At 47.8% G+C, this 25,973-nt stretch overlaps 1 protein-coding gene across 1 annotated transcript in view; it reads left to right on the top strand.

Annotated features, from left to right (window-relative positions):
• The window catches only part of LOC144264733 (neuronal acetylcholine receptor subunit alpha-7-like), a 121,202-nt gene that overhangs the window by 46,984 nt on the left and 48,245 nt on the right, over positions 1 to 25,973 (top strand). The window contains exons 3-8 of the mRNA XM_077816523.1: positions 12,277 to 12,321; positions 14,093 to 14,202; positions 15,634 to 15,713; positions 18,660 to 18,827; positions 23,811 to 24,005; positions 25,573 to 25,659. Of these exons, the coding sequence (XP_077672649.1) occupies positions 12,277 to 12,321; positions 14,093 to 14,202; positions 15,634 to 15,713; positions 18,660 to 18,827; positions 23,811 to 24,005; positions 25,573 to 25,659 (685 nt within the window). The remainder of the gene's footprint in view (positions 1 to 12,276; positions 12,322 to 14,092; positions 14,203 to 15,633; positions 15,714 to 18,659; positions 18,828 to 23,810; positions 24,006 to 25,572; positions 25,660 to 25,973) is intronic.

The following is a 25,973-nucleotide window of genomic DNA, read 5'->3' as shown; positions in this document are numbered from 1 at the left end:
CATATGGTGTGACAGTGACCAACAACATTTTTGACATATTATGACCTAGGTAATTCTAGAGCTAAAGGAGTCGGATATTATCTGGATGGTATCCTCACTTTGGTAGAAACCACAGAAGTGCACTGGTATAACACAGATTGCAAGGTGGTGGGTTGAGAGTAAAGAAAACTAAATGTTCATATTTTCAAACTCATGGGCCAGATTCTTAGCTGGAGTAAATCGACATAGCTCTGTTGACTTCATAGAATATCAGGGTTGGAAGGGACCTCAGGAGGTCATCTAGTCCAACCCCCTGCTCAAAGCAGGACCAACCCCCAACTAAATCATCCCAGCCAGGGCTTTGTCAAGCCAGGACTTAAAAACCTCTTAAGGATGGAGATGGACTTCAACAGAACTCTGGTGATTTACACAAATGGAGGGTCTGGCCTAGGGTGTTTAGGACACAGAACTGATGTTGCAGGAATTCACTTGAAAAAGGGCCCAAGCCAGAACCTTGTATCTGAACTTTGGGTACATTCTGAACTGGATCCAGATCTGAACATTGAAACTTGGGCCTGTTCAGCCAGTTAAGCAAACGCAGGAGTAGAGAACTACCATCAATACCCTCATTCATGGATCCACAGGATTGATGCTATACCCCAGCTTTTACACAGTCTCTTGGAGGACCCTTTCAGTGCACCACACCCCCAAGAGGTCTCACTCTTCCTACAGAGCAGGCCTTGTAGCCTCACTGCCTCCAAGCCTGAGCCTCTGGGCTTCAGCATCGTGTTTCATACCATGAGCTCTGCTCAGCAAATCCAACTGAAGTAGACTCCTGGTCAGAGACTTGTACACTCTTCAGGGACTAATGCACCTCAGCCAGCATTCCCAGTGACACCAGGCAGCATTTTCCAAACACACGGAGTAGGATTGATGAAGGGTGAACGTAGTCCCTCTGGCCAAGCCAGAGCCATCCACCAGCCAAGCTGTTAGCGGATTCCGTCTCAAGCTCTGTCTCTCTCTGAGCCCTGAGGCAGTCCCAGGAGAGAGCAGCCAGCCTCTTCCAGATGCCCACTCTTTACCCGCTGCTGGTCACCTCCCAGTCCATTATCTCCAGGCAGGGCCATGCTAAGTTCACCACCTCACCCGTTGGAGCCTCCCCCTGCTGACTGTTGATTGTTCAGTCATTCCCATGGTCCCTCTGGACCCTCTGTTGGTCTGGGTCAGTTTCAACCAGTTCCTTGAGAACCCCATTCATTGTGGCCCAGAGCGCACTATCAAGACACCTATCACTGCAAGAGCAGACTTAACGCGTTTTTTCTCACTGGGTAGCAATGCAAACTTCAGAGGGAAACCAAGGCACAAACAGGATTCATAAAAATATGACAGAAAATTCGCACTTCATCATACCTGGTAATGGTACCAAGCTGGGTTTTCCATGGCATTAGTAAACTGTGGTGGTGAACTGATTTCTTGTTTGCCTGAGCTGGTAAAGAAAACCCCTACCTGACTCAACACTTACCACCTGGTAACAACTGGTCATAAGAATGGATAGAAATAGCTGCATGAACACGGTCATCAGCACACTCCTGCTTCAGCAGGGATCTTGGCAGGCAAGAGCTGTGACGACTGCTCTGTTGGAATGGGAGCTGCGAACTCACGTAGTTTGCCAAAAGGCAATGAGCAGCTCATTGCAGAAGTATCCCACTCCCTGACAAATACAGAATGAGGAAGAGGTCTGACACACGGATAAAGGAGATCACACGAGTATTGAGGTAGGAGAAAAGAAACCCTGATAACTGACCATTAATCATTTCTTATGATCTAGGGACCCAACACTAGCAGAAAGCAAATCTTTGCCTCAGCAGCTCAGTACCAATTTCATATAAAGCCTCTTTGGAACAGGAGTAGTGCAGATGCTCTTTCATGATTGCCTGTAGGAGTTCAGGCATCCCAGGATAGTTCAAGATGCTAAAGCTCCAGTTTTCAGAGGTGCTGAGAGCCATCTCCCGCTGCAGCCAATGGGCACTGAAAATTACTCAGCAGCTCCGAAAGGTCAGGCTTAGAGTGTTCTCACTTCCAGACCAAATGCTATTTCTTGAAGGTATACGGAGATAAAGGAACTTGGCCGTGTGTCTGAAAAGAACCCCACCTTTCCCACCCACATTCTGAGCCCCCGAATCCCATCCACGAACAGGCTGGATTCCCATTTGACCGGGGACTGTCTCCTGAGGTGGCAGTATGAAGTCCTACCTCCCTCTGATTTCTTCAGTTAGCCCTAATTCCCCTCTATAACCATTTTTTTGGATTGCTGGCCATGCCCCCAAACCATCCCCTGCTGGCATTGCTTTAAGGGCAGATGGTCTGTCCCCATTATTTTGCTACGAAAAGAATGGAAAGATTACTCTGTGACTGAGAAGCTTTGCATCAGTCTCCTAGAACCTTCCTCTAGCAATGCCACAGCTATCCTGATGGAAAAGGGAGATGCCTTCATCTCCAGACAATTCAGAGGTTTGGCCTTTTCCCCAGCCTGATGTCTCAGGGCCCTTCTCCAGAAGGAATTTGGCAAGAGAGCTAGATATATACTGGGATGCATCGAAACCTGTGTTAAAATGAACCGCTCTCTCTTGTATTTGTAAGGGGTTTACTGGTCCTGCTTGAAGACTAGGAGGCTCTGTAGGGAAGCATATGACTTGGGTCAAGCAGCAGTCAGTCTGCAGCCAGCCTATGCCAAGCTGGGGGGAGCTGTGCCTCTCTCTTTTAGCAGCCTGTTTTCTCTCTTTCTGGTTTTCAGTTTCTTGGGAGTTACCATTCTGAATCCTAAGAAATAAAGTCATGTTACTTTGCAACCTTCCAGCAAGAATATTCATGTTTTTATCTAACGTCTCTGTGTGTGTGCTGTGAACATATATTTATGTATGGGCCTGGTTTTCAACAAACGCAGGTGTACAGCAGCAGTCCTAACTTGCAGCTGAAATTATTTCATTTACAGTTGCAAACTGGGCAGTTTGGACAAATTGGAAAAAGTTTCAAAGACTTTTGAAAATCACATCCTGCCAATGCGGGAAACCCTCACATCCCCATTTGACAACTGGAAGGGGCTACTGTGTTGCTTCCCGGCATCATTCCCAGCCATGAATGGTTATAAATCCCACAAACAGCACTTTCCCTGTCTTGCTGTCCACAAAGCAGAACTCACTCTGCGAGTTCAAACAGGCCCTGAGGCAGTGGTGAGCTGGAGCCGGTCTGCACCGGTTCGCTAGAACCGGTTGTTAAATTTAGAAGCCTTTTTAGAACCGGTTGTTCCGCGATGGACAACTGATTCTAAAAGGGCTTCAAAATTTAAGCGGCCAAAAGTGGCGCCTTAGGCGCCAACTCCATGGGTGCTCCAGGGCTGGAGCACCCACGGGGAAAATTTGACGGGTGCAGAGCCCCCACCGGCAGCTCCCCTCCCCGCCCCCGGCCCCAGCTCACCTCCGCTTCGCCTCCGCCCTTGAGTTACGCTCTGCTTCTCCGCCCCGCCCCCCCGGCTTCCCGTGAATCAGCTGTTTGCGCGGGAAGCCTGGGAGGGCTGAGAAGCAGGCGGCGGCTTCATGCTCAGGCCCAGGGAGACGGAGGTGAGCTGGGGCCGGGGGGGGTGCGAGGAGGGCTGCCCGCGCCGCAGCAGGTAACCCGGGAGGGGGGCGCAGGGGAACCGCTCCCCGCCCCAGCTCACCTCCGCCTCCCTGGGCCTGAGCGCGAAGCCACCGCCTGCTTCTCAGCCCGCCCAGGCTTCCGTCTGAAGAGCTGATTCGCGGCAAGCCGGGGCGGGGGGGCGGAGAAGCAGAGCAGCGCATTCAGGGGAGGAGCCGGAGGCGGAGGGGAAGTGAGCTGGGGCTGGGCATGGGGTGGGGAGCTGCTGGTGGGGGCTCTGCACCTATCAAATTTTCCCCGTGGGTGCTCCAGCCCCGGAGCACCCACAGAGTCAGCGCCTAAGACGCCACTTTTGATGTGATCAGTGGGGGGGGGGGGGCGGCTGCTCTCCCTGCTCCCCCCCAGCTACGCTACCCCGCCACTAGCAGCCAGAGGGACCTGCCAGATGCTTCCTGGGAGCTGTCGCAGGTAAGCACTGCCAGGACTCCCCACCTCGCCCCCCAGCAGGTCCGTCTGGCTCTTAGGGGTGGGGTGGGCACCCACTATGGTGGCCCACAAGACCCTCCTGCCCAGTTCTGGGGGTAGTCAGGGGACAGGGGATGGGGCAGGGATCCGGGGGGGGCATCAAGGAACGCGGGGAGTTGGATGGGGCAGGAGTCCCCGGGGGCGGGGGTGGGCCACGACCCCCTCGTGGGGTGAGGAGGGAACCGGTTAAGATTTTGGCAACTCATCACTGCCCTGAGGCAAGGTTGAGAATAGACTGTGGATGGCCACCAGGGGGGCCTACAAGGAAATCTTTTTCCAAGGCTGCCAGAGACCCAACCAGCTGGGTGTTGGTCAAAATTCTGGCTGATTGCTGTTACTAAAAAGTGAGAGAGAAAGAACACTCAGTTCACGGGACTCCCCTACCAGAAACCTCGAGTCTGGCACCAAACCTGAGTTGTTTAAAGCCTAATTTCAGAGGTCATTGTGATGGGGGCTACAGACCCAGGGGGCCATGACTGAAAGTAAAGCTTACAGCCCTAAGGAGGAGGATGCTAAAGATCCTGGACTTGAGAGGAGAGTTTACAGGCCTGGGATGGCACCTGTCTATAGTCATTAAGTTCCAGACTTGTAGGCCTGCCACAGAAAGTTCCCTATAGCTGATGAGTTCCCTATAGATTCTTTTCATATGACTGCTATGATTGTTTCATTGAATACTAAAGTAAATCCTGAGTCTTTTTCTTTGCAGTGCTGAAACCCAAGGTGTAAACCAATCACTGGGGAAACTCACCAGTGGGAAAAACATTTCCTGCCAAAAACGTTCATGAGGGACAATGCCCCAGCCTGCACTGCCCGAGAGCTTGTCTACATGGGGAAGTTATTGCACAGCAAGCTAGGGTGTGAATTTACAGCGCATGAGCTCCCTGTGCAAAGACTCCTATTGCACACAGAAAGTGCCTTGTCTTATAATAGGTGCTCATGAGCCACCTAAATCTCTCTGGGATTCTCTGCTCTTTCAGACCTCAAGAGGCCCACAGGAAGGGACAGATGCCTCCGGATCTCCTCCCCCAAAGCTCCCTGCTCCAAGAGCTTGCTGATGCCAACAAACTCAGTGTTGGGGGAGGTAGGGAAGTTTCCCTCCTGTGTACCTCAGGAGCCCCACAGGAAGGGGGAAAGCGCTGAAGCCCCTGGCCCAAATCCACAAACTGTAAAATGTTTGTTTTGAACGATGTGACTCATCAAACAGGGCAAAACTTCACCTAATGCAAAATGCTGACTTCTTACAAAAGGTGTTATCTCCTGCCCACCAGGAAGGGCTACTGAATCCAAATGGGCCATTGTGGAACATCACAACACAAAGGCTTTGTCAAGTGCCCTATCGCACCCATAAAGAGCCTTTGTGCAAAAGGGCTCATCCCATCTGCTTGAATTCCGAAAGAAGGAAATAAAACTAGATGACAAGAATATTTTTCATCTCTCTCTCTCATTGCTGTTTGGACTGTCACAGGGCTGGAGCTGGGAAACAGGAGAAGAGATCGCTAGGGTCAGGCTGGGTTAGCCCTACAAGACATTCAATGCTGACAGATTACTACAACTCTGTCACCTTTTGGAACCATAGACTGTCACTCATTTGTGTCTGTACTTTAACCTGTAAATAACGTTCTCATTTATTTTTCTTAGTTAATAAATCCTCATTTAGTTAACTATAGGATTGGTTGTAAGCGTTGACTTTGGTGCAAGATCTAAAGTACAAATTGACCTGGGGAAGGGGACTGATCTCTTGAGACTGGCAGCAACCTGGATATTTTGTGATCTTTGGTGTAAGTGACCATTTATCACTTAGTCCAGCTTGCCTGGGTGGGAAAATAAACTGGAATGCCCAAGGGGACCGTCTCTGACTCCATAGAAGGACTGGTATAGTGATCCAGGAGTTCACATTTGTTACTGACATGGTGAAATCTAATTATAGAACACACCACCAGTTTGCGGTGTCTGCCCTGAGGTCGGCACTCACGGTTGTGAGCCACTCCAGGCAGCACGACAGATGCGCTTGGCTTAAGCTGCTCATATTTTGCTGACTCCTCATGTGCAAATTTGCACATCTACTGCGAAGGTGACTGCAGAGAGACTGCAGCCTGAGGTAGCGCAACTGGTCATTTTCCATAGCTAATATTTGCATTGCAGGAATGCGACTACAGCTGCGGCCTCGTTCTCTTTGTGAGCCACAAAACGTTGCAACATGCCCATACCACTTCCAGTTTGCTTGTGCCTTCAGTGCCAGTTGGTTTTGGACATAGTGGGACTACGGACAGGAAAAGACAGTGGATTCATTTTCATGCGGGCGAGCAGGAGAGCTGAGGATGTGACAAGTAGCTTTGCTTTGAGGACGCTGGCAGACACGTTTTATCCTCAGCTCCTTCGGGGGCTCTCTTGTTGTCTGCACACAGCTGTGTCATTGGCAGCGATGTCAGGCACAGTCCTGGACGGGAAAGGCTTGCTCCCTTTTACTCTCAGTCGAAGACCCAAAGAAAGCACTAATAGCAATAAAGACAGTGGTGGCAGTGAAGCTAGAACCGGCTGGGGTAGTGCATGCAGATGGCATTAGCAAGACGGGCTCAGACTGCAGTTCTGCCCATCACGGCAGACGGCATTCACAAGCTAAGTGGGGGCCAGCTGGCCAATATAACCTCAGCTTCCAAAGCTCCTTCCAAGTTGGCCAAACAAATCCATGGACCTGGAATTTCTCATGTGCAGTCTGCCTGCCGGGGAGAATGGCTGGGGGTGGGATTGTTTGCCTGAAAATCTGCTAGCAGTTGGACAAGGTGTGTCATAGAATCACAGAATCATAGAATATCAGGGTTGGAAGGGACCCCTGAAGGTCATCTAGTCCAACCCCCTGCTCGAAGCAGGACCAATTCCCAGTTAAATCATCCCAGCCAGGGCTTTGTCAAGCCTGACCTTAAAAACTTCTAAGGAAGGAGATTCTACCACCTCCCTAGGTAACGCATTCCAGTGTTTCACCACCCTCCTCATGAAAAAGTTTTTCCTAATATCCAATCTAAACCTCCCCCACTGCAACTTAAGACCATTACTCCTCATTCTGTCATCTGCTACCATTGAGAACAGTCTAGAACCATCCTCTTTGGAACCCCCTTTCAGGTAGTTGAAAGCAGCTATCAAATCCCCCCTCATTCTTCTCTTCTGCAGGTTAAACAATCCCAGCTCCCTCAGCCTCTCCTCATAAGTCATGTGTTCTAGACCCCTAATCATTTTTGTTGCCCTTCGCTGGACTCTCTCCAATTTATCCACATCCTTCTTGTAGTGTGGGGCCCAAAACTGGACACAGTACTCCAGATGAGGCCTCACCAATGTCGAATAGAGGGGAACGATCACATCCCTCGATCTGCTCGCTATGCCCCTACTTATACATCCCAAAATGCCATTGGCCTTCTTGGCAACAAGGGCACACTGCTGACTCATATCCAGCTTCTCGTCCACTGTCACCCCTAGGTCCTTTTCCGCAGAACTGCTGCCTAGCCATTCGGTCCCTAGTCTGTAGCGGTGCATTGGATTCTTCCGTCCTAAGTGCAGGACCCTGCACTTATCCTTATTGAACCTCATCAGATTTCTTTTGGCCCAATCCTCCAATTTGTCTAGGTCCTTCTGTATCCTATCCCTCCCCTCCAGCGTATCTACCACTCCTCCCAGTTTAGTATCATCCGCAAATTTGCTGAGAGTGCAATCCACACCATCCTCCAGATCATTTATGAAGATATTGAACAAAACCAGCCCCAGGACCGACCCTTGGGGCACTCCACTTGATACCGGCTGCCAACTAGACATGGAGCCATTGATCACTACCCGTTGAGCCCGACAATCTAGCCAGCTTTCTACCCACCTTATAGTGCATTCATCCAGCCCATACTTCCTTAACTTGCTGACAAGAATACTATGGGAGACCGTGTCAAAAGCTTTGCTAAAGTCAAGAAACAATACATCCACTGCTTTCCCTTCATCCACAGAACCAGTAATCTCATCATAAAAGGCGATTAGATTAGTCAGGCATGACCTTCCCTTGGTGAATCCATGCTGGCTGTTCCTGATCACTTTCCTCTCATGCAAGTGCATCAGGATTGATTCTTTGAGGACCTGCTCCATGATTTTTCCAGGGACTGAGGTGAGGCTGACTGGCCTGTAGTTCCCAGGATCCTCCTTCTTCCCTTTTTTAAAGATTGGCACTACATTAGCCTTTTTCCAGTCATCCGGGACTTCCCCGGTTCGCCATGAGTTTTCAAAGATAATGGCCAATGGCTCTGCAATCACAGCTGCCAATTCCTTCAGCACTCTCGGATGCAACTCGTCCGGCCCCATGGACTTGTGCACGTCCAGCTTTTCTAAATAGTCCCTAACCACCTCTATCTCCACAGAGGCCTGGCCATCTCTTCCTCATTTTGTGATGCCCAGCGCAGCAGTCTGGGAGCTGACCTTGTTCGTGAAGACAGAGGCAAAAAAAGCCTTGAGTACATTAGCTTTTTCCACATCCTCTGTCACTAGGTTGCCTCCCTCATTCAGTAAGGGGCCCACACTTTCCTTGGCTTTCTTCCTGTTGCCAACATACCTGAAGAAACCCTTCTTGTTACTCTTGACATCTCTTGCTAGCTGCAGCTCCAGGTGCGATTTGGCCCTCCTGATATCATTCCTACATGCCCAAGCAATATTTTTATACTCTTCCCTGGTCATATGTCCAACCTTCCACTTCTTGTAAGCTTCTTTTTTATGTTTAAGATCCGCTAGGATTTCACCATTAAGCCAAGCTGGTCGCCTGCCATATTTACTATTCTTTCAACTCATTGGGATGGTTTTTCCTGTAACCTCAACAGGGATTCCTTGAAATACAGCCAGCTCTCCTGGACTCCTTTCCCCTTCAAGTTAGTCCCCCAGGGGATCCTGGCCATCCGTTCCCTGAGGGAGTCGAAGTCTGCTTTCCTGAAGTCCAGGGTCCGTATCCTGCTGCTTACCTTTCTTCCCTGCGTCAGGATCCTGAACTCAACCAACTCATGGTCACTGCCTCCCAGATTCCCATCCACTTTTGCTTTCCCCACTAATTCTACCTGGTTTGTGAGCAGCAGGTCAAGAAAAGCGCCCCCCCTAGTTGGCTCCTCTAGCACTTGCGCCAGGAAATTGTCCCCTACGCTTTCCAAAGCTGTCACTTAGGCCTGATCCACACTACAAGGTTAGGTCAACGCCAGGCAGCTTACATTGACTTAATTATGTCAGCGTCTACACTTGAAAGGTGCTTCTGTCGAAGTGAGTCTCCCTGTACACCGACACGATAACTCCACCTCCACAAGAGGCACCGGGCTTATGTTGGTGTGGTTAGGGCAATGCAGCATCCATATAGACACTGCATTACTTATGTTGCCTGTCAGTCCCCAGTGGGGCTGACAGCTAGAGCCTGCCCCCCACGCCCTGGTTCACGGCTGCCCCCACCCTGCCCTGGTGCTGACAGCCCAAGCGTGGGGGCCAGCTGTGAGCCAATGCCCAGCTGACAACTTAGGCCATCAGACCCAGGGCTGCTGGGCTCCTGCTGTCAGTGCCCCACAATGCCCCAGCCAGTTCAGTCAGTGAAAGCTCTCATAGTGAGGATGTGCACCACAAACAGAAGGAGCGTAGTGTGGATGTGAACCACTGCTTTAGTTACTGCGGTGGCTGAAGGTCAATTTAATTTTGTAGTGTAGACAAGCCTTTACATGGCGACAGTTTGAATCAAACCAGAGGTTTGGGCTTTTGCAAATGTTTCTGAACTTGTTGGGGAACAAATAGCTTGGACTAGAAACTCCACAGCTGACTAGTTCCTTTGGCCCCTGGGAGGGCTGAGGCTTTCAACTAGTTTGGGAAAACAGGAGAGTTCATAGGGAGCTGGTTCACTAAGTATTTGGAAGCCATGGTCTTTGTATAAAAAACTGCAGGGTACGATCGCGCAGCTTTTTATGTTTCCTGGCTTGTATTCATGGGAGGATGTTACAAGAGGAGAGAGACCCACTAGGATCCTACAGAGCTTTCAACCTACACAGGACCAGAAAGAGGCGCTAGGGCTAACAATCTCTTCAGTTTGCTCTATGGACTCCCAGACCCAATGGGCTTGTGGCTCCTCATCTTGACGGCTGCCCTGGCTGAGACCACGAAGAGTAGCCACGGTACCTGCAGAGGTTTTTATAGGCTCCACACGAGGAGAATGCAGCTGAAGCATCTGCCTAGCCTGGAGCTGCTGGGTGCTGAGAATTTTTAAAAATCAGACATTTCATTTAGGCACCTAAGTGGGAGCTGAACTCTTTTGAAAATCTGGCATCTTATCTCTGTCATTAATGTCTGCAAAGGAACTTAATCGACAGAGTGAAATCCTGGCCCCACCAAATTCAATGGAGCCAAAATGTCACTCTTTGTCTTAATGAAGTTGCGTCTGGGAATTATTCATATATTTCCATTCAAAGTGTTAGCTATCATGGCCTGTTTGTCCCCAGATCTTACAAGCCTGATGGGTTTTGTGCTGGGTCCTGTGTCTCTTTGATCATTGCAGTCCAAGTCCAATGTGCTATAGCTCACAAGATTTACCATGCTATTCCACAGTAGCTTTGTTCAACACCACTTACTGAAATGCAGTCATCTCAGGCCCATGACTCTCTCCATCTCCATTGCAATGTAGCTAATCTGTCTGTTCTCTCGGCTAGCTTTGTGCTTACTGCTTCTCCTTTGCTAACAACGAACGAGCGCAAAGGGCACACAACAAAACAGATTCATTCCTAGTACAAAAGAAGGGGAGTTTTTAGGTCAAAATGATCATTTGCCCAGCCCACCAGCACAGGGAAATAGAAAGCATGCTGCCCACATTGCCAGTTCCTGTGCAGGTGGCAGGGGGACAAGCAGGTTCTACAGGTCTCCATCCTGTGCTGGTTGGCTGAGAATGATGAGAAATGGATGGGGCCATGGATCTGCCACACCCTCCCTCAATGCATGGCCAGCAGAGCTGAGCTAAGGCACAGTGGGGAGTCACCTGGTTCTGCTACGGCCTAGAGCATAGGGATGAGTCCCAACCCTTCCCTGCACTGCTTTTGGAGCATCCCAGCTACCCACTGCCCCTTGCATAGGGAGAGGCACTAAGTGACAATGTAGCCCCTTAGCAGCCACTCCTCGATCTTGCAAACTCTGTGCAGTCCACAGTGGAGTTTGAAAAGATGTCACATGCCTGCACAAGTGCCAGCAGAGGCTGTGCATGGCCACAGCTATGCTTAAGCCCTGGGAGCGTTAAGTCTGAAACCAACGGGGCCCTTGCCTCCTTACATGCAAAGCTAAAGTGGGGAAAAGTATGGGTGTGTCTGAGGGGGTATGGGCTTGCATGTCACCCCCATGCGAACGAGGTGCTATGTTCCTCTCTATGATATGAACCCATACATTGGTAGTTGTGCAGCCATGTTCTTGGCCTGCTGGGCAATCCGCTTGACCTCTCCGTGCCTAAGTCTCACCATCTGTAAAATGGGGTCATGGCACTTATCTCTTTTGCAAGGCATTTTGAGATCTATAGCTGAAAAGCACTACGTATTGTTATTATGGATAGAGAATTGGATTCCAGTGTGATCTGCAGCCTGCTTAGAGTTGTGTTTAGACACACAGAGCACCACATCTGTTCTGCATAGCGTCCTCTCGATAAACATCATTTTCACAGTTTGCTGACGTGCCCTCACTTCTGCTCAAGACCAGTATTCGATTAGTCTGTAGCAACAATAATGACAGCGTTAATCCTCTCCAGTTCCTGTATGTCACAGAGTTCTGTAGTCACAGCCATCTAATTAAAATGAAAATCTCTGATAGCTTTTGTAGAGAATAAATGTCTTCAAGTAAATAATGGCCATGGCAAATTATTTTCATTGCTGATGAATTATAATGAGTGTGGAATTTTAAAAATTTGTTTTTAAGGCCAGAAGGAACTATTACAATCATTTGGTCTGATCTTCATCACCACACAGGTCAGAGATTTCACCCAATGACCCCAGCACCGAGTCCATAATTTGTGACTGTAATATTTGCATTCATTTACCCTGCGAGTTGGGTTTGGGTTTGATTTTGTCGGGAAAAAACCCACAATATTTTCTTGGGCTAATTAGGTTTTCTTCTCTCTTTTTGAAGGATGAGAAGAACCAGGTGCTGATAACGAATGCTTGGCTACAGATGGTGAGTAACTTTGCATCAGCACTGAACAGAAATTGTTGTAACAGGAACTTACTGAATATGATCCTTTGGCAGAAGAACTGTCTGTCATCCTCTATACTGGGACTCAAGCAAATTGAGCTCTTGGAAATATTGCTGAAGGAGGAATGGGGCAGGATTTCCAAAGAAGCACACAGGTGGAAGGTGTCTGACTCTGATCGGCTTTCAGTGGAAGCTGGGTCCTCTGAAAATCCCAGTTATCACTTCCTTTCAGATCTGCAAATGAAATGATCGGCCATATTAATTCCTGTTGTAACTCTGATGAGCTCAGTGGAGTTGGTCCAATGAGCCTTAAGGCACAGATGTTAATAAATGAGGATCTAAACATGTCATTGAAATTGGAGGGCTGGTTTTCAAAGGTGTGGGCATCCTGCAGTTTCCACTGAAGTCAATGACTGGGATTTCCAAAGGTGCCTCAAATCCTAATGAAGCTGTACATCTTGCTTTCTTAAACTCCTTTGAGAATTCCAGATAGTGTCTAAATATGGACTTAAAGGCCTGACTGTAGGACCCAGGGGAAATTTCCAAGAGTGCCTAAGGAACTTAAAAGAATAGGCCCATTGCAAATCAATGGGGCAGACTCCTAAACCACTTAGGCACTTTTGGAAATCTCCTTCTCTCCCATTTTTTTTTTAAATCCCTTAATTCTTAAGTAAGTCTGATCTGCAATGAAATGCGTACAAGGAAAGTTCAGAGTTGTTGTCCCTGTGCACTATTACTCATGAATGAATGTTCCAGCATAGGATTAAGCATTGCCGTATGGTATGAGGGATCATTTATTCTTATGCAACATAAAGCTGAGCTTCTGATTCATTGGCGCTGCCTCTTCAAAGCTAAGAGATCACAGGAGAGACGAATGATTGAACTAACTCTAATGTTACATTAGAAACCAAATATATTATCTGAATGGAGCAAATGATCCTTCTGCTTGTCCCCCAACTACATGGTAGTTTATAGTCTGAGTGATCTTGGTTATAAAACAAGAATAACCTAAACAATTCCAGCCTATACTTTTATACTGCTGCCATGTGGGGGGGAGGGATAGCTCAGTGGTCTGAGCATTGGCCTGCTAAACCCAGGGTTGTGAGTTCAATCCTTGAGGGGGCCATTTGGGATCTGGGGCAAAAATTGGGGATTGGTCCCCCTTTGGGCAGGGGGTTGGACTAGATGACCTCCTGAGGCCCCTTCCAACTCTGATATTCTATGTTATCATTTTCATACCCTCTTGTGTGCATAGACTTTGGACAGGAGAACCTAGACACTCTGTAGTCTTCAATAAAGAATTTGTATTGATCCCAAAGTTCAGCAAAAATTCAAATCTGGTATTTTGGGTGGGAGAGGGGAAAAGATCAAACAATCATTTTGGAATACAGAGTGCAATTGTATGCTTTCCAGGCCAGGCCCTCAGCTGGTATAAGTGGGCATCCACTGATGTAACACAGGAAATAAATATTTCCTTAGAGATTTTTTTAAACAACAAACATGTTAAAATGTAATAGTCCAAATGTTAAGTCATTACACTGTGAGCTCCTCAGTGCATACACCTGTCTTTTTCATTGTTGTCACTTGTTATTAACCCTAAAACAGTAATTATTATGTTATCATTGCTGTTGCTAATATTCATTATATTTCCAGAGCACCCAAATGTGCCAGGCATACAGGAAGATATTCCTTTCCCCTATGATCCTACATTGTAGAAATGATAAATAACATTTGTGTCTATATTTTCCTACAGTACTGGATTGACGTTTACTTGTCTTGGGATCAGTACGCATACCCAGGAGTCCAGAACTTACGATTTCCCTCTGACCAGATATGGGTACCAGACATTCTTCTGTATAACAGGTACGGAAGGTTTATAAGAACTGAGACAAACACTGAGTCAATTCCTCCATTGGTGTAAATCAGCGTAGCTCCATTGACTTCAAACGGAGATTACGCCAGCTGAGGATCAGGTTTATGGCCTCCAAACAATGGAAACAAACCCAGACAAGTGCTGCAGTACAGTGAAAAGTCTAGATGGAAGCACAGAGTTATCTTAACGATGCTCGTAAAATAGAAATGGCTTGAGGCCCTTAGCCATGGTCTTTATAGTGAAAGATTAAGTTATGATTACCTATCTTGTGCTAATGTAAATAATTATCCTGGTTTCATTTGTTGTTTGTGCTTTCGTAGTCTTCTGGTACAGCCTTATGGAAAATTAGATGATGTTCGCACGTAAAAATATCACAATTCCATATGGCTAAAAGACTACGTATAGGGACCGAGAAAGCCCATGAAACTCAATAGAAATAGTCCTATTAGCTTCACTGGGAGTTGAATCAGGCCCTAAGACTGTAAAATAATTATGAAGTGCCCTTCAGTTCAAAGGGAGTGCAGGACGATGCCAGCACGGAAAAGTCTGCGATAGCTGTTTTGAATGCAAGTTGTATAAAATATCAAGATCCGAAGGGCTAGATTGTTTGATTCAGTTTGGATAAGTATCAAGCAGTCTGGAAGCTTCCCCAAACCTCAACTAAGTCCTGAAATTATAGAGTTCTAACCCACAAGGTCTGCACACAACGTTGTGCCGATTATTACTATTGGTATCTGTGTAGCACCTAGGAGCCCCAGCCGTTGACCAGGACCCCACTGCACTAGGTGCTGTACAAACACAGAACAAAAAGAAAGCCCCTAAGAGCTTACAATCCAGATCCCTGATTGCTCACTGATCACCCACAAAGACCCGCCAGGCTTGCCACTATGCCATCTGAGCCCCCGACAGTTCCCTTCCTTCTCCAGCCACTTCACCCCTGGCCTATGACTTCTTGCTCTCTTTGAAGAGGAGCTGCAGTTCCAAGCAACTGCTATGCTAGCACCTAGTACCTCCACCTTGAGTAAGGTGCCACTGGGCCAGAGGTTACAAAGGTTATCATCGTCTCCCGTTGTCACAGCCTTGGCATCAAAGGCACTGAGCTCTTCTGAAAATCAGGCCATTTCACTTAGTTGCCTAAATGGGAGCGGAACTCCTTGCAGCAGCTCTCCCTCAGTGACAGGGGCCATGTGAGGGTCCAGCCAGCTGGTTGAGAGATGCTTTATCCAACTGATCTAAATCTTGAAAGAAGATCCAAGCTCAGTTTGGCGTGAGCTAGACGTTCCAACTAATGATATTTTACAAAGTTTACCCTCCTGACCCTAATCCATACACCCGCTATTCAGAAATTAATGATCGTTACCTTACTGTTCACCACATTTTGAATTCAAGTGCCTGTGGGGGTTTTTTGTGTTATGCTTTAGTGCGGATGAAAGATTCGATGCCACGTTTCACACGAACGTGTTGGTGAATTATTCTGGATCTTGTCAGTACATTCCTCCAGGTAAGAGACTGATTTTGTTTGTTGGTTTAAATCAATTTACTTTAATAGCGTCAGTCAATTCTCCTATTTAGAGAATTAATTGTATCAGTTTAAAAGCAGATCTGGATGAGAAGCTTTGTGCGCTGTATGCTGTGGGACAGACTTTCAAAAAGAATTCAGCTTCTATTTTAGGCCCCTAAATACAGGCCAGATATTGATAAGTGCTCAGCATCTGTGACAAAAAAGTTCAGCATCATACAATGCTGAACCTTTTGATGATCTGGCCAGCTTTTCATACTGCAACATATTAGGTCATATAATGAATGACATTTTAGATGGAATTAGCACGGAATTAGCATGGAATTAGGCCAAGATTTCAAGGGCTAAACATTTTAATCCTGTAGCTTTTTTTCTGAAATCTATTTGTTTTAAAACCTTTAAGGTTGTTGTGACTCAGATGATGAATTTATATTTATTAACTGTTCTGTACACAAGTAAAAATGCATGGTACAGTGATGCTGCTACAGCTTATACCAGCAGTTCTCAACCTGCGGCCCGCATGCGGCCCAGTCAGCACACAGCCCATAACGATAAAGGAGTTGAGAACCACTGCTCTAGGGGCAAGATTCACAAAGTAACTTAGGCGTCTAGAAAACCACTGGGATTCACAAAGCCTGGGTGAGGCGGTCAAGCCTCCAGTACAACGGGACAGAGCTAGGTGCCTTAGAATGGGATTCACAAAAGCCAGCACCTTAGGCAGCTCCCTGCAAAAGCTAGACCATGGGAAATACTAAGGTGAGGGGTAAGTACTTAGCCCCATCCCTCTCAGAGAGATAGGCACCTACATCTGGGCTGCAGAGAGACGCCTCCCTCTGCTTGGGATTCTCAGCTGAAAAGCCTCTGTTAGCATTAGGCATCTCTGCCATTTTTTGAAGAAGCCGGGGTGGGAAGGAGAACGGAGGAGAAGACACAGGACCTCCCTCATAATTTTTAGCCCAATGGTTAGAGCACTCACCTGGGATGTGAGAGACCTCAAGTCCTCCATCTGCCACATGACAAGGCGGGATCTGAACTGGGATCTGTCCCTCTCAGGGGAGTGCTGCAGCTACTAGGCTATTCCCTCGGTCTCCCCTATCAGAGCAGTTCCACTGTGGAGAAATAATGAGAGTTGCAGGGTGAGAAAGAGACAGCACAAGCAATTCTAAGAATTACTCTGTCGTCTGGTGCGCAGAGCACTCACCAAAGACTGGGGAGACCAGTCAGGGCCCCCATCCTGCCACTCCACTGATTACCCACAGTGGAACAGCTTCCACAGGAGAGAGAGTGAGGGCACTCCCCCATCAGAACCTCCCATCGCCCAGTAGTTAGGGCATTCTCCTCAGAGCCCTCTCCAGATCCCATCTCCCCCATCAGGGGAGTGGGGACTTGAACCAGGTCTCTCCCATCCCCTAACCAAGGGCTAAAAGTTGTGAGGAAGTGCCTCTCCCTTCCGGGGGTTGCGTGTGACGTCTTATGTAGGGCCTGATACGGTAGGTGAGGTCTGAGCGTGCTTACCAGATCAGGCCGGCGGGCAAGTGACACAGAGGAACACCTCTCTTCCCCAAGTTCACACATCGCTCTGGGGCTTAGCCATTCAGACCCCTGGAGTGAGGCAACTCTGCACATGCCCAGAAGCAGAAACACAGGCACCTAAGGAACTTTTACGAAAAAACTTGGGTGGCAAGGAGTTTACGGGACTATCGGGTTCTGCAGCAGCTGAGCAGGGGTTATATGAATCTCACCAGGGTCCAATTCTGGGATTTAGGTGCTTAAGTGGCCGTCAAGCATCTAAGTCTCTTTGTGAATCTCGGCCTATCTGCTTATGTCACTTCTACGGCACCATTCCTGTGGCATCTGAGTGCCTCACAGCCATTAGTGGGCTTATCCTCACTGCCCCCTGTGAGGCAGGGCAGTGCTGTTATCCTTGTTTTAGAGATGAGGAACTGAAGCACAAAGAGACAAAGTGACTTGCCCAACATCACACAGGAAGTCTGTGGTAGAGCAAAGACGTGAACCCTGATTGGTGGAGTCCCAGGCTGGTGCCCTGACCACTGGGAAGAGGAACTTCTCCGCAGCCAACTGACATGTAATGGTTCTCAGTCCCAGAGCAGAGACACATGGGATGCGGTCAGCTTAACTGCCATTGTGCCATTAACGGCCATTGTGTAGACAGGCACAGATTGGTAGAACAGGGTAGGATCGCCCAGCAGGCTTCCTCGGACATCTCCACACTGCATCTGGGAGTGAGTCCCCTAGCCTGGGTTCACAAACTAGCGTACATGGGACGCGCATTAGTGCACTAAAAATAGCTGCATAGACAATGCTCTGACACAGCAACTTGGGCTGCCAGTCTGACCCCCCGCATCCAACCCCACCCCAGGCCTGAGAGCCCCAGTCTCACCCACAGCAATTTTTCAGTGCACTGCATGACCCAGGGTGGGAGGCTTGCACCAGATATAGTGCAGACCTAGCCCTAGAGGAAATACATGAGGGAAGACCTGGAGATATGGCCCAAGGAGAATAAGCATGGGAAAGAAAACCAAGGGGCAAAAGGTCAGGAATTTGTATGTTTGTTGATAGCCCAATAGCTGGTTTCTGTGCTGGTGTATGTAGGTGCAGTGTCACTGAACTCAACACACCCATTTACATCTGGAGAGAATTTGGCCCCTATTTCTTTTGAAACACTTCATCAGATGGGTCTCTCAAGAACGTAACTGAAAAAGGAAAGTAATTTGGCTCAGGAAATCATAAGTGCTGTTAGTGGAACAGTTGAATTAGAAATTCTAATCGGAGTCTGCTCAGATGGATTGAATCTAATCATAGGGAGAGGCCTGACAATTCCACGGGATCTCAGCACAATGTCATTTCGTTTTGCATTTGCCCTTCAGACCTCAGATGACTGTTTCCCCCTCTAACTTCTATTCTCAGGCATTCTGAAGAGCACGTGTTACATTGACGTCCGCTGGTTCCCTTTTGATGTGCAAAAATGCAATTTGAAATTCGGTTCATGGACCCACAATGGCTGGCTGCTTGATCTGCAGATGCTTGAAGCAGATATTTCCAATTACATATCGAATGGAGAATGGGATTTAGTGGGTAAGTTGGCTCGCTTAGAAATCTAAATGAGTCGAAACTTTAAGGCAAAATGAATACATGGAAATGACGGCTCTTATCTGGACATTTGAAGTACAGGTATTAAAAGCTCCTATTTGAAAAGCAGTAGAAATCTCACAATTGGACTGCAGACAATGTTTCAAGTGTTTTCTTCCTTGTCCTGCCAAGTTAACTAAAGCTACATTAGGGAGCCTGTGGGTATATTGCTGTGGGGTCTGATAACCTATGAAATTCTACTGACAACAATAGGTGCAGGGGGTCAGCACAGAATTTGGATCTCTGTGTCTTCTACGCGCATAGTGAACTTCGAATCACGCTTCTGCAACTTATTTAGCCTAAAGGTGATTAGGTTAGAAAGTCTGATCTCAGCAAAATTCAGAAGGAACTCTTGCAAAACCCCAGAACCAAAACCCCCAAACCATATACTCAGGGCCTAGTCTACACTTCAAACTTGGGTCAACATCCCTACAACACTCATGGGTCTGAAAATTCCACACCCCTGAGGGCCCTGGCTACACCAACCTAACCCCCAGTGTAGACGCAGCTATGTCAACAGAAGAATGTTTCTGTTCACCTAGCTACCCTCGCTTGGGGAGGTGGAGTTCCTACAGCAACAGGAAACACCCTTCCGTCATGGTAGTATGCGTCTACACTACGGGGTTAGAGAAGCACAGCTGAGATGCTGTAGTAGCTATAGTGCCATCAGTGTAGACATGGCACAGAACAGCAAAGTCTCAATTCGATCTAGTCAGTAGCCTCCCCTCCGCTACATCAGGTCACTGCATTCCATTCTTTCTACCGTTCCAGAAGAAAACTGTACTTTTAAAAAGCAGATTCTTCTCACAGATTCTGTTCTTAGACCCAGCCTCTTCAGACCTGATTTGATCTCACTTATACAGGTGTAAATGAGGAGCAAAGCTACTGAGGTCAGAGTAATGCCAGTATAAAACCAGGCTAAGTGAGATCAGAATCAAGCTCTTTCATCTCTAAGGTGTATTAGCTTTATGCCCAGTAGAGATGTCAAGTTCAACCCCAGGGGAGGAAAGTCCTCAGCTACTTTACAGAGTTTCTACCAGGCATTTCAGGGAGCAGCTCAGAAAAAGTTTGTATATAACCCGCATCCATTCTGTGTTGCTCTGTCTGCATCAAGGGGTGGGTGGGCCACATATAGAACTTGCTTAGCTTGTTACATTGTAAGCTTGGTTTCATGTGGCCCTTCCCCGGAGGCTGGCAGCTGCAATGTGAAGTCTTAAGGCAGGGTACCTGAGAAACTAATGGGAACCATCAGGATTCTATTTTCAGGAAGGGTAAAGGACTCCATGGGGAGGGGAAAACCCCGAAGGTCCGTCTCACTCAGCGCTGCACTGGTTTTCAAATACTCCTCTACAGGTTTATCAGTTCAAAAGAGTGCCCTGTTTGGTTATTTCTGGCTTGAAATCCTGCCTTCAACAAGCATCACTGAGGAACATATTTGGTCTTTGAGTTGCCTGCGCTTGTTCCTGCAGGCCAGGATGGAATTGCGTCAGCTCTCACATCACTCTGACGGTGGCCAATGTAATAATGGGGTTAGATAAGCAGCCTGCCTAACTCTACCATGGCCTTCTCTTCTAAAGAAGCCCCTTCTCTGTGTCAGCCTGACACACTGAAGCTACACATTATGGTGGGTCAGACTTGTTGACCCTTAAGCACCAAAGCAAAACAGTGAACAGTGAAGGAAGAGACGATCCAGAAGATACAACCAGAGGAGAAAACGGTGATGGGTGCTGTGTCTGTGCTGCCACTGTGGACATGGTCAGCTGCAGGGTCAGGCTGTAAACAGTCTTCTGCACACCGGGTGCGATGGACAACTATCGAAAGCCAGCTGCCGCAGTGTCTCCAGACATCACAGTCACTAAGGCTGGGGAAGGCTAACTGTAGATACCCATTTCCGTTCCCTGCCCCCCAGCACTCCCTTGGAGCTAGGGTGGTCTATGTGGCAGTCACACCTTTGTTTCTCCTTCATCCAAGCCCCTTTAAGAACTCCCTTCTTTAATTCTCCCTTGCAGGCTTTCCCTGGCTAAGGGGCTACAGGAGCCAAACTTGCTCCTCAGAGTTCCCCTTCCACCAGCCCCAGCTCCACAGTCTCCTCTTTCCCCCAGTTTCCTGTCTCTAATAGTCTCAGCTAGTCTCCAAAACACCCCTCGCCTGCAGCTTCCTGCTATTTTTCAGACTGGAAATCACCTAACTCCTCTCAGGTGAGGCTCAGATCATAATCCGAATTGGCTTAGCCCCCAGGCTCCCCAGCCCATGGGCAAGCCACCAAGTTAAACCTGGCATATTTCTAGTTCTGTCAAAAGTCTGACCTGGGTTCTTCTTATGACCAAACCAGACAAACACAGAACAGGGGAAAGAGAGGAAGAAAAGCAAATGCTAGGACACGGCAGCATCGGTCACATTTGCAGTTCAGTTGCTAGAAAATCAGAGGCACAATCTACAGCCCATGACACAGTTAGTGACTAGGTTACTCTAATTGTCCTGCATCCAGTCTGTGGTTAAGTCTCCTCTTACCAAGGCTGAGATGCTCAGGACTGCTTGGAGCTTTTCACAGCAAAATGTTGCAAGGTTAGATTCCCTGGCCGGCTAAGCAGGCTTCTTATTAATAGAAGGTGAGAAGAGAGATAAAAAGAAAAAAAAAAAAAAGAGAGAGAAGGCTACGGAGGGGTTGGAAGAAGCAGGAACTTTACGTTCCCATCTCCAAGGTACTGAAAACACGGCCATGGAGGTGATGTTGATGTGGCCTGGGTTACCTTAACTCTGCATTTTCATCCTTTGACTTTTCCAGTTTTCCTTAATTAAAAACAAACCCTTTGAATTGCCTGACTTTCTGAAGTCTGTTTTCTAAAACCAAAACAGACACATTAACTAAGGCTCTCTCCATCTTCCCTTCAACTTACCTGTCTGTACATCCTTAGCTGCGGTGTCACAAAATGGGTGTGTCTGAGAATCGCCTTGAAATTTTTAGTTCTCTTTTACAAGAGTCACTGTGACATTTCAGTGCATATTATAGGTCCCGTTTTCAAAAGGGAGCCAGCAGGTCCCATTGGGAACAATGGAGAATCCCCACACACCCTTCTGAAATTGTGGCCATCATTATTTTAATAAGTGGGCTGTATGGCCTTCCACATATGCGACACATTAAGGCCTCGCAAATTACAATGAGAGCACTTGTGGGGGTGTATTGGCATGCTAATATGTGGATCAGACTTCAAAGATGGTACAGAGTGTGCGTGAAATCTCATGGTGCTCTCAGTTTCACACAGACCAGATCAGGTTACATTAAAATTAACCATGCCACCTTTCCAAAAAACAAAGCCACCACTTCTTATTGGGTTCCTAAGCCAAGCTGTTTTCCAGATGAATTTTCAGAAAGTGTGCAGACAGTTTTCCAGCTCTGATCTTCCACACTGCCATATCTGAATGCCTGTCTGAGCGCTACCAAACCTTCCTAAAATATCCCCCATCTGTCAGGGTTGCACAGAAGAAATTTCAGCTGGATCGCTTCAGTTTTGCCAATGCTGGGGGAAAGGAACTTATAAAAGACAATGAGTTACGACCTCAACGGCAAAAACTACCATCTGTCTCACATTCGGTTCTTCTTGCTGAAGAGTATTCAACTGTGAAAAACTGGCTGAATATACAAAGGATGAGTCTGCTTTAATTCAGCTGCAATATTTTTCTCCATTAATGAGTTATTCTGACAGGGTGCTGGGCAGGGACTGCTAAACCAGCCCTCTGTCACTCCAGCTCCAATTAAGGGTGGTAAATTGGAGCTGGCTAGAGACACCTGTACCTGATTGACAAAGGGGAGACAGCTGCCAGCCTAATTAGCCTGGGGCTGCATAAAAGCCTCAGCGGAAGGAAGCCAAGAGGGGCAGATGGAAAGGGGGAAGCCAGAAAGCAGAAGTTCGTCTCTCCTGGCTGTAGAGGCTGGGAAGCCCTTCCGAGTGAAACCCCCATGCTCTACACGGTGGAAAGGTGGAGAGATTGCACTGTGTAAATAAACAACACCGATGACTGCTGAGCCAGAAGGTTTCCATGATTTTCGGTGCAGAGGCCAGACTGCGTGGGGGGGCCTGCTACGCCCTGTTACAGTTATATTGTTTCAAAAAATAAAAATTGGCAACCAATATGCCAGCTCGGAATAATTATTGTATTTCTAAATCCTGCAATCACTACATATATACAGTGAGCAAAGTAAGAGGGAAACAATCTTTTTATATTTCTATAACTCCTTTAATCTCAGAGTGGTTTAGGACTGCACAGCAGTGGAAGAAGGGAAGTTTTGACCAAGAACCTTAGCGCAAACCAAAGAGTCATGGGATCTTTAATAGCTACACAGCACAGAAGATACCTATGTTTTTAATGTCTGTCTCTCTCACGCGCGCACACACAGAGTGCAAACCCCATTCTAATAAATTCCTTTAACAAAATAAAGATGCCTGTTGAGATTTGAACGTCCAGTTTGAGGGTTTGGGCAGCTGGCAACCTAGAGGGTTACACGATTGAACTAGTTCCACTAATGGGAAAGTGGCTCTTTGAGAGACAGCGTGGCCTAGTGATGGGAGTCGGGCTCGCAGGTTCTATTCTTGACTCTGCCCCTGACCTTTTGTGTGACCCTGGGCAAGTCACTTCACCTCTTTCCCCGTCCCACCCTTTGTCTATTTAGACTGTAAGCTCTTTGGGGCAGGGGCTGTCTCTTACTATATGTACAGCTTCTAGCACAAGGGGGCCCATTTCTCTAAGGCCACTAGGCGTTACAGTAGTGCATGTACTAACAATGATCTAAACAGAATGCCTTTGAACGTTGGGTCCAATGCTCAGAGGCATAAAGTGCTGACTCAGAGTTGGGTGCTACACAGCTCCAGATATCAGGCCAGGTATCAGGCCAACTGCAGCTCTTTCCACCTCTGATTTCCTTCTGCGCAGGTGTCCCAGGGAAGAGGAACGAGCTGTACTACGAGTGCTGTAAAGAACCGTATCCAGATGTGACATACACTGTAACCATGCGCCGGCGCACCCTCTACTATGGCTTGAACTTACTGATTCCCTGTGTCCTTATATCTGGCTTGGCATTGCTTGTTTTCCTATTGCCTGCTGACTCAGGAGAGAAGATCTCTTTAGGTAAGGAAAATTAATTCCTTAGCTCTTCCTAAAAGTTTGGCATAAAAGGGAGGGTAAAAAGCTCAGCCTGCTATAGCCCTTGGCTAGTAGGGATTTCCCATAGTGGGAGCCCACTGAAAGCTGCAGACACTATAGCAAGACGGCTTTCTTTGGGCCAGCTTGAGGAACCGTCACTCATATTAGTGAGCACTTACCGCAGGTAGCCCTATTGATTCACCACTATGTAAGCTCAGACATTTGTATTGATCTGAGCAAGGTGGTGATATAGCTTCCTGCTGATACTAGGTATTAATAAGTGGCTGGCCTTGATTTGGATTATTCTCTTGGTCCGTGCTTTGAAAAATGAATGCAATTTACCAGTTCTGCAGGATAGAGTTAGACATCTCCATTGGACTAGGTGGAACAGTGCGTTAGGGCAATCGTCTTTTTCTTCTGAAACCTGGAGTTCATAGCCAAGTCACAAGGACAGAGAAAGCAGGTCTCAGGGGGTAGGCCTGGGCACATGCATGGAGAGGTTGAAAGCAACAAAGGCTTCCTGAGATGAACCGTGATTACACAAGGCTAAAAGGGACTGAGCCACCAAGCTAGGAAACAAAGATTGGGACATCTGGGTCTGTCTAGGGGAGGTTAAAGGAGTATTTGAACAAAGTTCCAGAGCTCTAAGGACCCAACTGTGATACTTTGCTCATGGTGAGTAGTGCCTCACTCTACAAGGAGACCCACTGGTCTTGGGGGTTATTCATGGAGGGACAATAGGACAATATGAGTAAGGGGTCAGAATCAAGATTAGGATGGGAGTTTCAAAAGTGCTCAGCATTCTCCGCCACCATTGACATCCATGGTCAAAACCCATTGACGTTAATGGGAGCAGAGATGGGCCACCGCAGAGTGCTGTTCAGAATCCCACCTGTAGTTAGTAAATGGACTTTTTCTGGCCTGTGTTTTGCAGGAGCTCACACTAGGTGCTCCTAATGGATTCTTCTGGCCTTAAAATCCAGTCTCATCTATGAAACACGATGAGTCCAGGGGCAATGACAGACCAGGTGGAACTGTGAGACCAGTTTGAGACCTGCAGTTTGTTGGAGGAGGGAGTCTGAATTTGTCTCCCTGGGGTGTACTGGTGAGAAGCTAGGAATCATAGTTACCTGCACGGTGGAGAGCTGGGATTTGAGGAGGCCAGAGTAAAAGAGCTAGGGTAGGCAGGGCAAGAGGAAATGGTGGAGTTCAGAGCGGAAGAGTCAAGGCCACAAGGTACACAGGCAAGGTTGCAGCGATTGTGTTCAGCAGCTTTGCAGTGCAGGAGGGAGAGAGCTCTGGGTCAAGGGTTATTGGCAGCCAAAGCAAATAGGGAAACTGGGGAGAAGGGGAACAGAGAGTAGATGAAGATGCACTGGAGGATGCATCTTTCCTAGCAGAAGCTCTTCTCTTGGAGACGAGGAAGCGGAGATGAAGCCATGGGCTTGCTTAGCTAGTGACCAGGACAGGGTTTTATTTCATGGCCAAGATGTTAGTGGAATGGCCACACCAGTTCAGCAAAAGTCACACTTATCCTTTCTTTTCCATCCAGGCATCACTGTCCTGCTGTCCCTGACAGTGTTCATGCTGCTTGTGGCGGAGATCATGCCTGCCACCTCGGATTCTGTCCCTCTAATAGGTACGTGCGTTTTCCATGCTACCTGCACCCAGGGCTGTGACCTTGCTTCCCAGGCTGTTTTGGAATGGCTCCATGTCGCGCCTGGAGACTCCCTGATCAGTAGTACAGGGGGCAAGGCGCTTGTTCAGACCATACAAGCAATGCACACATGGAAAACCGGCTTCACGTGTAAAGGTTTGTGTGAGGGGAGCAAAAGGGGGTTAACACTTAGTCTTGGGGAGGTGAAGCACAAGGGCTTTATGATGTTCCCAGAACCGCAAGATACAGATATATGGTGGGATCTTCAGATGCATTCAGACTAGGCTTAACTCAGT

This window comes from Eretmochelys imbricata, chromosome 5 (assembly GCF_965152235.1).
Source record: "Eretmochelys imbricata isolate rEreImb1 chromosome 5, rEreImb1.hap1, whole genome shotgun sequence".
Classification (NCBI taxonomy): Eukaryota; Metazoa; Chordata; order Testudines; family Cheloniidae; genus Eretmochelys; species Eretmochelys imbricata.
The sequence above is the reverse complement of the archived record's forward strand: the minus strand, read 5'-3'. Positions and strand labels throughout refer to the sequence as shown.